We start from the raw sequence: 18,716 nt of genomic DNA, 5'->3' as shown, positions 1-18,716 counted from the left end.
CCTCTCTCTCTCCAGCTCTTCTTTAACAAGCAGCCAAAGTATATGGTTACTGTAGGTGAGAGTAGTTTCTGAATGTACCCATGTTAAGTATCTCTGTCCCTCTCTTCTTTAACAAGCAGCCATGTTAGGGACCAATTTTCAGCGTATTAAGTTGATTAATTTTAATTGTACCTTTTATTTAATTAGGCAAGCCAGTTAAGAACAAATTCTTATTTTCAATGACTGCCTAGAAACCGGGGCAGAACGACAGATTTGTACCTTGTCAGCTCGGGGATTCGAACCTTTCGGAGTCCAACGCTCTAACCACTAGGCTACCCTGCCGCCCCAAGTCTTCAGTCAATAACCGGTGCAGAGTGTCATATGCCCACAACGATCCCAACCTTAAAGGGTTTAGGAACCCTTCTCCTGTCATATGCCCACAACGATCCCAACCTTAAAGGGTTTAGGAACCCTTCTCCTGTCATATGCCCACAACGATCCCAACCTTAAAGGGTTTAGGAACCCTTCTCCTGTCATATGCCCACAACGATCCCAACCTTAAAGGGTTTAGGAACCCTTCTCCTGTCATATGCCCACAACGATCCCAACCTTAAATGGTTTAGGAACCCTTCTCCTGTCATATGCCCACAACGATCCCAACCTTAAAGGGTTTAGGAACCCTTCTCCTGTCATATGCCCACAACGATCCCAACCTTAAATGGTTTAGGAACTCTTACAGAACAAATGTGTTCTGGGAACGTTCTTGTTACATCAGGTGAATGTTTTAGTAACATGTCGTTTGTCTCAACAATGTCCCCACTTAAATGGTTTAGGAAGAACAGAACAAATGTGTTCTGGGTGACTGGGTTGGCATCAGGTGAATGTTTTAGTAACATGGTTTGACTGGGTGAATGTTGGCTGGGTGACTGGGTGACTGGGTTGGCTGGGTGACTGGGTTGGCTGGGTTGGCTGGGTGACTGGGTTGGCTGGTTGACTGGGTGGCTGGACTGGGTTGACTGGGTGACTGGGTTGGCTGGGTGACTGGGTTGGCTGGGTGACTGGGTTGACTGGGTGACTGGGTTGACTGGGTGACTGGGTTGACTGGGTGACTGGGTTGACTGGGTGACTGGGTTGACTGGGTTGGCTGGGTGACTGGGTTGACTGGGTGACTGGGTCGGCTTACATTGTTGACAACATGTAACCTATTTTTCGTCTCCAATGTTTATTGAAAACTACATCAATGAGCAATTGTCTCTCTCTCAAAAAAACAACAACATTGTTACAGTTAGCGAATTTCTTGTCATTCTTGCTAGCAGTTTGGCCTTCCAGAATCACAACACGCTGACCTCTGCCCAATGGAAGCACATTGTTTTGGTGACGTCAGCTAACTATAATCACGTTGTCAGCTGACTATAATCACGTTGCCAGCTGACTATAATCACGTTGCCTGCTGACTATAATCACGTTGTCAGCTGACTATAATCACGTTGCCAGCTGACTATAATCACGTTGCCAGCTGACTATAATCACGTTGCCAGCTGACTATAATCACGTTGCCAGCTGACTATAATCACGACTATAATCACGTTGCCAGCTGACTATAATCACGTTGCCAGCTGACTATAATCACGTTGCCAGCTGACTATAATCACGTTGCCAGCTGACTATAATCACGTTGCCAGCTGACCCATCGATAATCCTCCGCATGACTGGACAGTTTTTGTCTTGTGAGAATATTTGCCGCAACCTCAATGTTCTGGGATCTTGCGCACAGCCAATTTTGGTTAGCTGGGAAAGCATTACTGGTACATTGTTTATTTTTCTGATCAAAAATACAAACGCAACATGCAACAATTTCTACTATTTTGCGGAGTTACAAATCCAATCAAAGTTTATTTGTCACGCGCGCCGAATACAACAGGTGTAGACCTGGCAGTGAAATGCTTACTTACAGGCTAGTTAGTAAACAGTCCAAGGATACAAAATTATAAAATAAAGATCTATCAAAAACATGTTATCATCGTAATGATAAACCTAAACTTTTTGTTCTGGAATGTTCAGTTATTTGGTCACGCACGCTACTGTCTCTGTTCAAGGGCAGGAGGCTTTAACGGTTGGTGTACAGTGGATTCATATTGCTAGATTCATTGTGACAGGTGAGGGCCTGCTTATATAATACACCAGCCTTGTGTGAGTAGAGGAGAGGTGGCGAATCTCCCGTCTTCTCACGGGCATCTGACTGTCAGTTATTGTGTAATGATTTGTTAGCCATCACCTTGAATAAACCTCACCTTGAACCTGCTAATACTACCCAGACACAGTTGATAGTCTTTACATCAGGACAGAGCATCATGGCGAAACTGTCACGTTGCTGTGCTGCATTCTTTAAACCTTTAGGCCCAATAGAATTCTACAATGCTGTTGTAGATTACTGAGAATTTTCAAGATGAAGCTCATTTTCTCACATTTCAAACAGACATAGCTCAAAAACAAAGAACAATGACAAATTAACTTAGTTGTAAAGAGCACAAGCTCATCCTTAATATGACACCACATTCATGTAAAAATGAATAACACTCATTTTGTCTTTGTGTGTAAAGACACTCACTAACACTCAATACAATAACATGAGTATTTAAATTGTAGTAAATTTGAACAAATTACTCACACAAAATGTACCAAGTATAATATACTTAAAAATATTATTTACATATAAATAAAGCAATTCTCCAAAATATGTCCAGAGGACAATATCCACAAAGAAGGCTATTGGATTGACAACGATTCCTTCTGTAAAAATGCAAACATCTAATCAGAGACTATTGCAAAATGTAGATAACCTCTCAATAAGATTTAGTCCAGACCAAACCTCTCAATAGGATTTAGTCCAGACCAGACACAACATGTAGATAACCTCTCAATAGGATTTAGTCCAGACCAGACACAACATGTAGGTAGCCTCTCAATAAGATTTAGTCCAGACCAAACCTCTCAATAGGATTTAGTCCAGACCAGACACAACATGTAGGTAGCCTCTCAATAAGATTTAGTCCAGACCAAACCTCTCAATAAGATTTAGTCCAGACCAGACACAACATGTAGGTAGCCTCTCAATAAGATTTAGTCCAGACCAGACACAACATGTAGGTAGCCTCTCAATAAGATTTAGTCCAGACCAGACACAACATGTAGGTAGCCTCTCAATAAGATTTAGACCAGACCAGACACAACATGTAGGTAACCTCTCAATAAGATTTAGTCCAGACCAGACACAACATGTAGGTAGCCTCTCAATAAGATTTAGTCCAGACCAGACACAACATGTAGGTAACCTCTCAATAAGATTTAGTCCAGACCAGACACAACATGTAGGTAACCTCTCAATAAGATTTAGTCCAGACCAGACACAACATGTAGGTAGCCTCTCAATAAGATTTAGTCCAGACCAGACACAACATGTAGGTAGCCTCTCAATAAGATTTAGTCCAGACCAGACACAACATGTAGGTAGCCTCTCAATAAGATTTAGACCAGACCAGACACAACATGTAGGTAACCTCTCAATAAGATTTAGTCCAGACCAGACACAACATGTAAGGTAGCCTCTCAATAAGATTTAGTCCAGACCAGACACAACATGTAGGTAACCTCTCAATAAGATTTAGTCCAGACCAGACACAACATGTAGGTAGCCTCTCAATAAGATTTAGTCCAGACCAGACACAACATGTAGGTAGCCTCTCAATAAGATTTAGTCCAGACCAGACACAACATGTAGGTAGCCTCTCAATAAGATTTAGTCCAGACCAGACACAACATGTAGGTAGCTCTCAATAAGATTTAGTCCAGACCAGACACAACATGTAGGTAGCCTCTCAATAAGATTTAGTCCAGACCAGACACAACATGTAGGTAGCCTCTCAATAAGATTTAGTCCAGACCAGACACAACATGTAGGTAACCTCTCAATAAGATTTAGACCAGACCAGACACAACATGTAGGTAACCTCTCAATAAGATTTAGTCCAGACCAGACACAACATGTAGGTAGCCTCTCAATAAGATTTAGTCCAGACCAGACACAACATGTAGGTAGCCCCTCAATAAGATTTAGTCCAGACCAGACACAACATGTAGGTAACCTCTCAATAAGATTTAGTCCAGACCAGACACAACATGTAGGTAGCCTCTCAATAAGATTTAGTCCAGACCAGACACAACATGTAGGTAGCCTCTCAATAAGATTTAGTCCAGACCAGACACAACATGTAGGTAGCCTCTCAATAAGATTTAGTCCAGACCAGACACAACATGTAGGTAGCCTCTCAATAAGATTTAGTCCAGACCAGACACAACATGTAGGTAGCCTCTCAATAAGATTTAGTCCAGACCAGACACAACATGTAGGTAGCCTCTCAATAAGATTTAGTCCAGACCAGACACAACATGTAGGTAGCCTCTCAATAAGATTTAGTCCAGACCAGACACAACATGTAGGTAACCTCTCAATAAGATTTAGACCAGACCAAACCTCTCAATAGGATTTAGTCCAGACCAGACACAACATGTAGATAACCTCTCAATAAGATTTAGTCCAGACCAGACACAACATGTAGGTAGCCTCTCAATAAGATTTAGTCCAGACCAGACACAACATGGAGATAACCTGTCAATAAGATTTAGTCCAGACCAGACACAACATGTAGGTAACCTCTCAATAAGATTTAGACCAGACCGAACCTCTCAATAGGATTTAGTCCAGACCAGACACAACATGTAGATAACCTCTCAATATGATTTAGTCCAGACCAGACACAACATGTAGATAACCTCTCAATAGGATTTAGTCCAGACCAGACACAACATGTAGGTAACCTCTCAATAGGATTTAGTCCAGACCAGACACAACATGTAGGTAACCTCTCAATAAGATTTAGTCCAGACCAGACACAACATGTAGGTAGCCTCTCAATAGGATTTAGTCCAGACCAGACACAACATGTAGGTAGCCTCTCAATAGGATTTAGTCCAGACCAGACACAACATGTAGGTAGCCTCTCAATAAGATTTAGTCCAGACCAGACACAACATGTAGATAACCTCTCAATAGGATTTAGTCCAGACCAGACACAACATGTAGGTAACCTCTCAATAGGATTTAGTCCAGACCAGACACAACATGTAGGTAACCTCTCAATAAGATTTAGTCCAGACCAGACACAACATGTAGGTAGCCTCAATAAGATTTAGTCCAGACCAGACACAACATGTAGGTAACCTCTCAATAAGATTTAGACCAGACCGAACCTCTCAATAGGATTTAGTCCAGACCAGACACAACATGTAGATAACCTCTCAATAGGATTTAGTCCAGACCAGACACAACATGTAGATAACCTCTCAATAGGATTTAGTCCAGACCAGACACAACATGTAGGTAACCTCTCAATAAGATTTAGTCCAGACCAGACACAACATGTAGGTAACCTCTCAATAAGATTTAGTCCAGACCAGACACAACATGTAGGTAGCCTCTCAATAGGATTTAGTCCAGACCAGACACAACATGTAGGTAGCCTCTCAATAGGATTTAGTCCAGACCAGACACAACATGTAGGTAGCCTCTCAATAAGATTTAGTCCAGACCAGACACAACATGTAGATAACCTCTCAATAGGATTTAGTCCAGACCAGACACAACATGTAGGTAACCTCTCAATAGGATTTAGTCCAGACCAGACACAACATGTAGGTAACCTCTCAATAAGATTTAGTCCAGACCAGACACAACATGTAGGTAGCCTCAATAAGATTTAGTCCAGACCAGACACAACCACAAGGTGTTTTTTGTCCTTGATGGTATTTCTGTCCTTCCTGCAACATAGGGTGCTGTAGGTGTCATAGAGGGCAGGTTGTTTGCCCCCGGTGATGCGCTGGGCAGACTGCACCACCCTCTGGAGAGCCCTGCGGTTGTGGGCGGTGCAGTTGCCGTACCAGGCAGTGATACAGCACGACATGATGCTCTCAATTGTGCATCTGTAAAAGTTAGTGAGGGTTTTAGGTGCCAAGCCCAAAAATGTTCAGCCTCCCGAGGTTTAAGAGGTGCTGTTGCGCCACCTTCACCACACTGTCTGTGTGGGTGGACCATTTCAGATTGTCAGTGACGTGTAGGCCGAGGAACTTGAAGCTTTCCACCTTCTCCACCTGCGGTCCCGTCTGTGAATAGTAGAGTGCTCCCTCTGCTGTTTCCGAATTCCACGATCAGCTCCTGTAGTTTTGTTGACGTTGAGTGAGAGGTTGTTCCCCTGGCACCACTCTCCCAGGGCCCTCACCTCCTCCCTGTAGGCTGTGTCGTCATTGTTGGTAATCAGGCCTACTGCTGTTGTCGTCTGACAACTCTGATGATTGAGTTGGATGTGTGCGTCGCCACGCAGTCATGGGTGAACGGGGTGTACAGGAGGGGGCTGGGGAAAAAAATAACTTCTGGAAGCATGGCCTCATCCTGCGAAGCACAGAACACCTAGAGCATCCAAAGGAGGTTTCTCCCACTCTTTGCCCTGCGTCCACTCCGGATGCACACCACACACCCACTCTTGCACCCTTCAAACTTCACCTGCTTTCAAATGAGTTCCACCTCGGTCCTCACGCCACGCCCTGGTGCCACATTCTTGGCTCCTCTCTTCCTGTCACTGTAGCCATGTCACAAAGTTAATGCACAAGGGCCTGGTCTGTACTAAGTGGTCAAGATGGTCAACCCAGCACATTTTGTTTTTGTAACGCATTACAAGCTCTTGAATAGATTTAAGGTCCTACCACTTTTAAAAACAACTCCAAAATCCCTGCCACTGTCACTTCAGACCCAGGCTGTGTGGTACAAGGGTGAATGGTGGGACTTGGGGCAGACACACTACATGGAACTGAATTACTTGCCTCTCAGGTGTGTTCTTCCCCCTCCCCTCCCTCTTTCATCCTCCCCTCCCTCTGCTTCCTCCTCTCCCTCTTCTTCCTCCTCTCCCTCTTCTTCCTCTCCCTCTTTCTCTTCTCCCTCGTTTATCCTCTGCTTCCTCCTCTCCCTCTGCTTCCTCCTCTCCCTCTGCTTCCTCCTCTCCCTCTGCTTCCTCCTCTCCCTCTGCTTCCTCCTCTCCCTCTGCTTCCTCCTCTCCCTCTGCTTCCTCCTCTCCCTCTGCTTCCTCCTCTCCCTCTTTCTATTCTCCCTCGTTTATCCTCTGCTTCCTCCTCTCCCTCTGCTTCCTCCTCTCCCTCTGCTTCCTCCTCTCCTCTGCTCTCCCTCCCTGCTTCCTCCTCTCCCTCTTTCTATTCTCCCTCGTTTATCCTCTGCTTCCTCCTCTCCCTCTGCTTCCTCCTCTCCCTATTTCTATTCTCCCTCGTTTATCCTCTGCTTCCTCCTCTCCCTCTGCTTCCTCCTCTCCCTCCTCCTCTCCCTCTGCTTCCTCCTCTCCCTCTGCTTCCTCCTCTCCCTCTGCTTCCTCCTCTCCCTCTTTCTATTCTCCCTCGTTTATCCTCTGCTTCCTCCTCTCCCTCTGCTTCCTCCTCTCCCTCTGCTTCCTCCTCTCCCTCTGCTTCCTCCTCTCCCTCTGCTTCCTCCTCTCCCTCTTTCTATTCTCCCTCGTTTATCCTCTGCTTCCTCCTCTCCCTCTTCTTCCTCTCCCTCTTTCTCTTCTCCCTCGTTTATCCTCTGCTTCCTCCTCTCCCTCTGCTTCCTCCTCTCCCTCTTTCTATTCTCCCTCGTTTATCCTCTGCTTCCTCCTCTCCCTCTGCTTCCTCCTCTCCCTCTTTCTCTTCTCCCTCGTTTATCCTCTGCTTCCTCCTCTCCCTCTGCTTCCTCCTCTCCCTCTTTCTATTCTCCCTCGTTTATCCTCTGCTTCCTCCTCTCCCTCTGCTTCCTCCTCTCCCTCTTTCTCTTCTCCCTCGTTTATCCTCTGCTTCCTCCTCTCCCTCTTCTTCCTCCTCTCCCTCTTCTTCCTCCTCTCCCTCTTCTTCCTCTCCCTCTTTCTATTCTCCCTCGTTTATCCTCTGCTTCCTCCTCTCCTTCTTCCTCCTCTCCCTCTTCTTCCTCCTCTCCCTCTTCTTCCTCTCCCTCTTTCTCTTCTCCCTCGTTTATCCTCTGCTTCCTCCTCTCCCTCTTTCTCTTCTCCCTCGTTTATCCTCTGCTCCCTCCTCTCCCTCTGTTTCAACTCCCTCCTTCTCTCCCTCTACTTTCCCTCTTCACTCTCCTCTTCCTCTCCACTCTTCTCTTGCTCCACTCCTCCCCCATCTCTATCCCTCCAGTTATCTCAAACTCCTCTTCTTCCCTACCTTTTGCTGCTGAGCCCCCCCACCTCCATACACAGTCTCCTCCAATCAACTATTTTTTTATTTTTTAAATTTCACCTTTATTTAACCAGGTAGGCAAGTTGAGAACAAGTTCTCATTTACAATTGCGACCTGGCCAAGATAAAGCAAAGCAGTTCGAAAGATACAACGACACAGAGTTACACATGGAGTAAAACAAACATACAGTCAATAATACAGTATAAACAAGTCTATATACAATGTGAGTCCCAAGTTCTCTCACGTCACCCCGCTCCTCCGCTCTCTCCACTGGCTTCCAGTTGAAGCTCGCATCCGCTACAAGACCATGGTGCTTGCCTACGGAGCTGTGAGGGGAACGGCACCTCAGTACCTCCAGGCTCTGATCAGGCCCTACACCCAAACAAGGGCACTGCGTTCATCCACCTCTGGCCTGCTCGCCTCCCTACCACTGAGGAAGTACAGTTCCCGCGCAGCCCAGTCAAAACTGTTCGCTGCTCTGGCCCCCCAATGGTGGAACAAACTCCCTCACGACGCCAGGACAGCGGAGTCAATCACCACCTTCCGGAGACACCTGAAACCCCACCTCTTTCAGGAATACCTAGGATAGGATAAAGTAATCCTTCTCACCCCCCTTAAAAGATTTAGATGCACTATTGTAAAGTGGCTGTTCCACTGGATGTCTTAAGGTGAACGCACCAATTTGTAAGTCGCTCTGGATAAGAGCGTCTGCTAAATGACTTAAATGTAAATGTAAATGTGAGCAAATGAGGTGAGAAGGGAGGTAAAGGCAAAAAAGGCCATGGTGGCAAAGTAAATACAATATAGCAAGTAAAACACTGGAATGGTAGTTTTGCAATGGAAGAATGTGCAAAGTAGAAATAAAAATAATGGGGTGCAAAGGAGCAAAATAAATAAATAAATTAAATACAGTTGGGAGAGATAAGGGGGGACTTTACCTAGCAGGGTCTTGTAGATGACATGGAAGGATGCTTTGTTGCGAAATAGGAAGCCAATTCTACATTTCACTTTGGATTGGAGATGTTTGATATGGGTCTGGAAGGAGAGTTTACAGTCTAACCAGACACCTAAGTATTTGTAGTTGTCCACTTATTCTAAGTCAGAGCCGTCCAGAGTAGTGATATTGGACAGGCGGGTAGGTGCAGGTAGCGATCGGTTGAAGAGCATGCATTTGGTTTGTAATCAAATGGTTACCTGGACTATTTACATTGTGAGCCCCCCCAACCCCTCTTTTACTCTGCTGCTGCTCTCTGTTTATCATATAGCCACTTTAAATATACATACTACCTCAATTGGCCCGACCAACCTGTTGTATTCGGCGCACGTGACAAACTTTGATTCGATTTTAGATGACTAATGGCTTGTAAACTATTCCATACCTCTGGTGCACAAGAAGAGAAGGCCGTCTTACCTAACAGTGTGAATGTCATTGGGACTTTAAGTAGCAACCACCTAGCAGACCGGGTAGGTAACATAGCAACCACCTAGCAGACCGGGTAGGTAACATAGCAACCACCTAGCAGACCGGGTAACTGCTGGTGGTGAAGGAGACCAGACTACAGAGGGAGTTTACCTGCTGGTGGTGAAGGAGACCAGACTACAGAGGTAAAGAGGGAGTTTACCTGCTGGTGGGGAAGGAGACCAGACTACAGAGGGAGTTTACCTGCTGGTGGGGAAGGAGACCAGACTACAGAGGGAGTTTACCTGCTGGTGGTGAAGGAGACCAGACTACAGAGGGAGTTTACCTGCTGGTGGTGAAGGAGACCAGACTACAGAGGGAGTTTACCTGCTGGTGGTGAAGGAGACCAGACTACAGAGGGAGTTTACCTGCTGGTGGGAAGGAGACCAGACTACAGAGGAGTTTACCTGCTGGTGGGGAAGGAGACCAGACTACAGAGGGAGTTTACCTGCTGGTGGTGAAGGAGACCAGACTACAGAGGGAGTTTACCTGCTGGTGGTGAAGGAGACCAGACTACAGAGGTAAAGGGAGTTTACCTGCTGGTGGTGAAGGAGACCAGACTACAGAGGGAGTTTACCTGCTGGTGGTGAAGGAGACCAGACTACAGAGGGAGTTTACCTGCTGGTGAAGGAGACCAGACTGAAGTTTACCTGCTGGTGGTGAAGACCAGACTACAGAGGTAAAGAGGAGTTTACCTGCTGGTGGTGAAGGAGACCAGACTACAGAGTAAAGGGAGTTTACCTGCTGGTGGTGAAGGAGACCAGACTACAGAGGGAGTTTACCTGCTGGTGGTGAAGGAGACCAGACTACAGAGGAGTTTACCTGCTGGTGGTGAAGGAGACCAGACTACAGGTAAAGAGGGAGTTTACCTGCTGGTGGTGAAGGAGACCAGGGAGTTTACCTGCTGGTGGTGAAGGAGTTTACCTGCTGGTGGTGAAGGAGACCAGACTACAGAGGTAAAGGAGTTTACCTGCTGGTGGTGAAGGAGACCAGACTACAGAGGGAGTTTACCTGCTGGTGGTGAAGGAGACCAGACTACAGTAAAGGGAGTTTACCTGCTGGTGGTGAAGGAGACCAGACTACAGAGGGAGTTTACCTGCTGGTGGTGAAGGAGACCAGACTACAGAGGTTTACCTGCTGGTGGTGAAGTTGACCTGCTGGTGGTGAAGGAGACCAGACTACAGAGGTAAAGAGGAGTTTACCTGCTGGTGGTGAAGGAGACCAGACTACAGAGGTAAAGAGGGAGTTTACCTGCTGGTGGTGAAGGAGACCAGACTACAGAGGAGTTACAGAGGGAGTTTACCTGCTGGTGGTGAAGGAGACCAGACTACAGAGGTAAAGAGGGAGTTTACCTGCTGGTGGTGAAGGAGACCAGACTACAGAGGTAAAGAGGGAGTTGACCTGCTGGTGGTGAAGGAGACCAGACTACAGAGGGAGTTTACCTGCTGGTGGTGAAGGAGACCAGACTACAGAGGGAGTTTACCTGCTGGTGGTGAAGGAGACCAGACTACAGAGGTAAAGAGGAGTTTACCTGCTGGTGGTGAAGGAGACCAGACTACAGAGGGAGTTTACCTGCTGGTGGTGAAGGAGACCAGACTACAGAGGGAGTTTACCTGCTGGTGGTGAAGGAGACCAGACTACAGAGGAGTTTACCTGCTGGTGGTGAAGGAGACCAGACTACAGAGGTAAAGAGGAGTTTACCTGCTGGTGGTGAAGGAGATCAGACTACAGAGGTAAAGAGGGAGTTTACCTGCTGGTGGTGAAGGAGACCAGACTGCAGAGGGAGTTTACCTGCTGGTGGTGAAGGAGACCAGACTACAGAGGTAAAGAGGGAGTTTACCTGCTGGTGGTGAAGGAGACCAGACTACAGAGGGAGTTTACCTGCTGGTGGTGAAGGAGACCAGACTACAGGGAGTTTACCTGCTGGTGGTGAAGGAGACCAGACTACAGGTAAAGAGGAGTTTACCTGCTGGTGGTGAAGGAGACCAGACTACAGAGGGAGTTTACCTGCTGGTGGTGAAGGAGACCAGACTACAGAGGGAGTTTACCTGCTGGTGGTGAAGGAGACCAGACTACAGAGGTAAAAGAGGGAGTTGACCTGTTGGTGGTGAAGGAGACCAGACTACAGAGGGAGTTTACCTGCTGGTGGTGAAGGAGACCAGACTACAGAGGTAAAGAGGAGTTGACCTGCTGGTGGTGAAGGAGACCAGACTACAGAGGGAGTTTACCTGCTGGTGGTGAAGGGACCAGACTACAGAGGGAGTTTACCTGCTGGTGGTGAAGGAGACCAGACTACAGAGGGAGTTACCTGCTGGTGGTGAAGGAGACCAGACTACAGAGGTAAAGAGGAGTTTACCTGCTGGTGGTGAAGGAGACCAGACTACAGAGGTAAAGGAGTTGACCTGCTGGTGGTGAAGGAGACCAGACTACAGAGGAGTTTACCTGCTGGTGGTGAAGGAGACCAGACTACAGAGGGAGTTTACCTGCTGGTGGTGAAGGAGACCAGACTACAGAGGTAAAGAGGGAGTTTACCTGCTGGTGGTGAAGGAGACCAGACTACAGAGGTAAAGGGAGTTGACCTGCTGGTGGTGAAGGAGACCAGACTACAGAGGGAGTTTACCTGCTGGTGGTGAAGGAGACCAGACTACAGAGGGAGTTTACCTGCTGGTGGTGAAGGAGACCAGACTACAGAGGTAAAGAGGGAGTTTACCTGCTGGTGGTGAAGGAGACCAGACTACAGAGGGAGTTTACCTGCTGGTGGTGAAGGAGACCAGACTACAGAGGTAAAGAGGGAGTTGACCTGCTGGTGGTGAAGGAGACCAGACTACAGAGGGAGTTTACCTGCTGGTGGTGAAGGAGACCAGACTACAGAGGGAGTTTACCTGCTGGTGGTGAAGGAGACCAGACTACAGAGGGAGTTTACCTGCTGGTGGTGAAGGAGACCAGACTACAGAGGTAAAGAGGGAGTTTACCTGCTGGTGGTGAAGGAGACCAGACTACAGAGGTAAAGAGGGAGTTGACCTGCTGGTGGTGAAGGAGACCAGACTACAGAGGAGTTTACCTGCTGGTGGTGAAGGAGACCAGACTACAGAGGGAGTTTACCTGCTGGTGGTGAAGGAGACCAGACTACAGAGGTAAAGAGGGAGTTTACCTGCTGGTGGTGAAGGAGACCAGACTACAGAGGTAAAGAGGGAGTTGACCTGCTGGTGGTGAAGGAGACCAGACTACAGAGGGAGTTTACCTGCTGGTGGTGAAGGAGACCAGACTACAGAGGGAGTTTACCTGCTGGTTGTGAAGGAGACCAGACTACAGAGGTAAAGAGGGAGTTTACCTGCTGGTGGGGAAGGAGACCAGACCACAGAGGGAGTTTACCTGCTGGTGGTGAAGGAGACCAGACTACAGAGGGAGTTTACCTGCTGGTGGTGAAGGAGACCAGACTACAGAGGTAAAGAGGGAGTTTACCTGCTGGTGGTGAAGGAGACCAGACTACAGAGGGAGTGTACCTGCTGGTGGGGAAGGAGACCAGACTACAGAGGGAGTTTACCTGCTGGTGGTGAAGGAGACCAGACTACAGAGGGAGTTTACCTGCTGGTGGTGAAGGAGACCAGACCACAGAGGGAGTTTACCTGCTGGTGGTGAAGGAGACCAGACTACAGAGGTAAAGAGGGAGTTTACCTGCTGGTGGGGAAGGAGACCAGACTACAGAGGGAGTTTACCTGCTGGTGGTGAAGGAGACCAGACTACAGAGGGAGTTTACCTGCTGGTGGTGAAGGAGACCAGACTACAGAGGTAAAGAGGGAGTTTACCTGCTGGTGGTGAAGGAGACCAGACTACAGAGGTAAAGAGGGAGTTTACCTAAAAGGGCTTTGTAGATATATAAAGTGAGGTCCAACCTTTCATTTGGTACAAGGTGCAATGGTGGGTGAGTGACTTGGCATTTGTAATAAAGCCCAAGGATGCATTATATACAGATTCCAGTCTCTGTCAGACAGAGGAGGATGCATGCAGTCACAACAAGTCACAGTAATCAATTACAGAGAGAAAAGTGGCCTGAACAAGCTTCCAGCCATAAGCGGGAAGCAAGCCTTATTACAAACATAAATATCCAATTTCAAGTTAAGCTTCCTCACAAGATTATCCACATGAACTTTAAAGGACAACTTGTCATCCAACCAGATACCTAGGTATTTGTAGGATGACAGGTTTTCAATGAGCCACCAGATGTGACAATACTAACCTTCTCTGACAGATTTCTAGCTCTGGTAAAGGTCATGAATTTAGTTTTTTGTACATTCAAGACCAGTTTATGACCATAAAGGGAGGCCTGCAGTGACTGAAACACAGTCTGGAGTTCTTCAACAGCCTGAATCAAAAGGGAGGCCTGCTTTGTTTTAGTCTCAGACCCCATGTGTGTTGCTCTTCTATAATCAAGATGATGTTGAATAAAGTCTGCCACTTGAAGTTGCAGCTTTTCTGGGTTACATCTGTTTATAGCATACTGGGCTTGTGCCTTACTCAGGGTGAGTGTGTTGACAGGACAGCACACAGTTCAGTTGAGCATGTTTTCATCTAATATTGTTTCTCTATGGGCCAATAGTCATCAGAAGGAGCACATGAATGTATCAGGGTTGTACCCCAGAATGTACCCCAGTCTCTACACATGAATGTACCCCAGTCTCGGGTCTGGGTACGTTCACATCATCTGTCAAAGGCATCTAAGAAGTTCACTGCCAAGCTAGCTTCGAGATGGAAAGGTCCATACCGTGTAGTGCAGCAGTTGGGACCAGTGAACTACTTGGTCTGTTTGGAGGACACTGGGGAAGATGTCAGGACAGTGCATGTTGTTGACCTAAAGCCCTGCTACCCTACGGCAGAAGAGCTGGATCGCAGGCAAAAGTAACACCTGCAGGACCTCTTCGTGGAGGACTCTGATGAGGAGGACTTCCCTGGTTTTGTGTAGCAGGAACATGAACCTGTCAAAGCCTGCATCCTCTCTGTTTCTACAGGCATTGTTTTTTCATGGGGGGAGGAGTGTGGCGAAATCTGCACAGAGCCTTCACCGTGCGCTGCCACTTTAAGAGCGCATGAGCAGTAAGGAAGGAGGAGATAAAGAGAGCTCGTTCAGCTCTTTGGGGAGGAGCTCTTGGGTGGCGCGACAGTTTGATTGTGTGTGCTGTGCTGCAGAAGTTGTTTGTTTTCAGCGTTTGTAGTTTATAATGTAGTTAACTCAATCATCGGTGTGATCGCTTTAGATCGTGGTTGTTTTTGTTTGGTACCGCGCCCGTTATGGATCGCATGGATTCGTAGCAACATTGTTGCGAAGCTTTAACATACAAACCAACAAACCATCGGACAGTCAGACACCCGCAGGCCTGAAGACCACAGCTAAGATTTCTCTTTTTCTCTCTCTTTCTCTTCCCTCTCGTTCCAGTGCTTTACCCTGCAACAGACTCTCTATTTTTCAAATGCACTTCCTATAGAAGTTCATTAGAGCTGGACTATTATTTCCCTGCCAGAAGTATTTGGATGGACATTTTAGTAGGTTACTTGCAAGTTGTATATTATGTGAACTGTATTGAGGTGGGGTGTACTAATGACATGTGGCCGAGAAGACTGTGGACATTTTTAAGGCCTTTGTGGTGTCGATGAACAACCCCCACATTCATACCCTCTGCACTCATCCACTAGAAAATAATACAGATTATTGTAAATCCTATGTTGATGACTGGGTTCGTTCTTGTATGAAGTTGCTGTTGAATTGCTCTGCCATTATTAGTATTAGTATTATTGTATGAGGTATTCGTGTTTGGGTTACCCCTGTGCTGTGATGTGGGTTTTATATGGTGTGTATTCTGTGATGTGGGTTTTATAGGGTGTGTATTCTTTTTTCTCTCCACTGGCTATCTGGTAAACAGGCTACACTCTAGGCAGTCTCTTCTGCTGATGTGTGTGGGTCTGGTAGTGGTACTCTCTCTATTCTACTCTTTTCCTTTCGGCATGGTTAATACCTGCCTGGCGCCCGAACAAAATCTTTCTTTACCCCTCTCTAATAAATACCGCTACAAGCCTAGTGGTTAGAGCGTTGGACTAGTAACCGAAAGGTTGCAAGTTCGAATCCCCGAGCTGACAAGGTACAAATCTTTCGTTCTGCCCCTGAACAGGCAGTTAACCCACTGTTCCTAGGCCGTCATTGAAAATAAGAATTTGTTCTTAACTGACTTGCCTAGTAAAATAAAGGTAAAAAAAAATAATTAAAATAATTAAAAAATAAATCTGCATATAGAAGTAACTTTGCTGGTTGCATCCCATTTCCAAATCATAAATGATCATAAATAAAAATTGAGAACAACACAGGAGCTAAAATGGAACCCTGGGGTACACCTCTATTAATCTCTAGAAAGATACACCTCTATTAATCTCTAGAAAGATACACCTCTATTAATCTCTAGAAAGATACACCTCTATTAATCTCTAGACAGATAGACCTCTATTAATCTCTAGAAAGATACACCTCTATTAATCTCTAGACAGATAGACCTCTATTAATCTCTAGACAGATAGACCTCTATTAATCTCTAGAAAGATACACCTCTATTAATCTCTAGACAGATAGACCTCTATTAATCTCTAGACAGATACACCTCTATTAATCTCTAGACAGATACACCTCTATTAATCTCTAGAAAGATACACCTCTATTAATCTCTAGACAGATAGACCTCTATTAATCTCTAGAAAGATACACCTCTATTAATCTCTAGACAGATACACCTCTATTAATCTCTAGACAGATAGACCTCTATTAATCTCTAGAAAGATACACCTCTATTAATCTCTAGACAGATACACCTCTATTAATCTCTAGACAGATACACCTCTATTAATCTCTAGACAGATACACCTCTATTAATCTCTAGACAGATACACCTCTATTAATCTCTAGAAAGGTACACCTCTATTAATCTCTAGACAGATACACCTCTATTAATCTCTAGAAAGATACACCTCTATTAATCTCTAGACAGATACACCTCTATTAATCTCTAGAAAGATACACCTCTATTAATCTCTAGAAAGATACACCTCTATTAATCTCTAGAAAGATACACCTCTATTAATCTCTAGAAAGATACACCTCTATTAATCTCTAGACAGATAGACCTCTATTAATCTCTAGACAGATACACCTCTATTAATCTCTAGAAAGATACACCTCTATTAATCTCTAGAAAGATAGACTTGTGATTGTCAGTGTATACACATTGTGTTCTGTCAGAAAGTAGATAGCTATAGCAAGCAGCTTGGGCCATTTCCATATGAATTACATCCGTAGAAACGAGACAAAACAACCTACTAGTTTGTTGCAGTGTTTAGCTGTATATAGTCAGCTATTTCCATGAGACCCAGAACAATCATTCAAGCTCCACTGCTGATGTGCTCATCTGTTCCAACAAAGTTGACAGGACTTGCTAATCTGAGAGCTGTTTCACAGCATCAAACATGTATCTACTATTTTCTTATTTCACTCACCTTAATATCATCTCTTTTCAAAGTGCAAGGTCGTGTCCTAATCCCTATCACCAACCAACATAGATAAAGCCTCTTTCACTGTGAAAATGTCTGCTTCGGCGATGTCATTTTGAGTAATGAAGTCAAATGACAACACACACAGTTTCTCGTTGATGACAACAGTCAGGCGAATACCACAACAGGTTGTACAACACACCACAACAGGTTGTACAACACACCACAACAGGTTGTACAACACACCACAACAGGTTGTACAACACACCACAACAGGTTGTACAACACACCACAACAGGTTGTAAGCAAGTTGATTATGCGATATTGACACAGATATTGTTAGTAAAACAAGTCTGTTAACAGGTCTAATGAGTTAACATGTTCTCTCTCCTCTCTCTCCTCTCCTGTCTCTCTCCTCTCTCTCCTCTCCTGTCTCTCTCTCCTCTCCTGTCTCTCTCCTCTCCTGTCCCTCTCCTGTCTCTCTCCTATCTATCTCCCCTTTCTTTCCTCTCCTGTCTCTCTCCTCTCCTGTCTCTCTCCTCTCCTGTCTCTCTCCTCTCCTGTCTCTCTCCTCTCCTGTCTCTCTCCTCTCCTGTCTCTCTCCTGTCTCTCTCCTCTCCTGTCTCTCTCTCCTGTCTCTCTCCTCTCCTGTCCCTCTCCTGTCTCTCTCCCTGTCTCTCCCCCTTTCCTCTCCTGTCTCTCTCCTGTCTCCTCTCTCTCTCCTGTCTCTCTCCTGTCTCTCTCCTCTCCTGTCTCTCTCCTGTCTCTCTCCTCTCCTGTCTCTCTCCTGTCTCTCTCTCTCCTGTCTCTCCTCTCCTGTCTCTCTCTCTCCTGTCTCTCCTGTCTCTCTCCTCTCCTGTCTCTCTCCTCTCCTGTCTCCTCTCTCTCCTCCTCTCCTGTCTCTCTCCTCTCCTGTCTCTCTCTCTCCTCTCCTGTCTCTCCTGTCTCTCTCTCCTGTCTCTCTCCTCTCCTGTCTCTCTCCTCTCCTGTCTCTCCTGTCTCTCTCCTCTCCTGTCTCTCCTCTCTCTCCTCTCCTGTCTCTCCTCTCTCTCCTCTCCTGTCTCCCCCTCTCCTCTCCTGTCTCCCTCCTCTCCTGTCTCTCTCCTCTCTCTCCTGTCTCTCTCCCTCTCTCTCCTGTCTCTCTCCTCTCTCTGTCTCTGTCTCCCTCTCCTCTCCTGTCTCTCTCCCCTCTCCTCTCTAGGTGTGTGAGGAAGATGCTGGGCTCAGAGCAGGGAGGAGTGGTGGAGGAATGGTTGTCAGAATTCAAGGTGGGCCACAGACATGACTCAGACCCCCCACCCCCACCCCATACATACCAGTGATTGGGGGCGGGTCCATCTTGTTAAATGGACTAATATTTATATACATACTTGAACTCAAGTATCTATTTGCTAGGTAGTGTTAGCTAGGCTGGTCAGCTCTA

General features: G+C 46.3%; 1 protein-coding gene across 1 annotated transcript in view; it reads left to right on the top strand.

Annotated features, from left to right (window-relative positions):
- The window catches only part of LOC115127120 (hyccin 2-like), a 200,743-nt gene that overhangs the window by 63,503 nt on the left and 118,524 nt on the right, over positions 1–18,716 (top strand). The window contains exon 3 of the mRNA XM_065016440.1: positions 18,495–18,561. Within this exon, the coding sequence (XP_064872512.1) occupies positions 18,508–18,561 (54 nt within the window). The 5' untranslated portion in view covers positions 18,495–18,507. The remainder of the gene's footprint in view (positions 1–18,494; positions 18,562–18,716) is intronic.

The sequence above is a fragment of the Oncorhynchus nerka genome, linkage group LG3, assembly GCF_034236695.1.
Source record: "Oncorhynchus nerka isolate Pitt River linkage group LG3, Oner_Uvic_2.0, whole genome shotgun sequence".
In the NCBI taxonomy this organism is placed as follows: domain Eukaryota; kingdom Metazoa; phylum Chordata; class Actinopteri; order Salmoniformes; family Salmonidae; genus Oncorhynchus; species Oncorhynchus nerka.
Note: the sequence above shows the minus strand (reverse complement) of the source record. Positions and strands in the feature narration are given on the sequence as shown.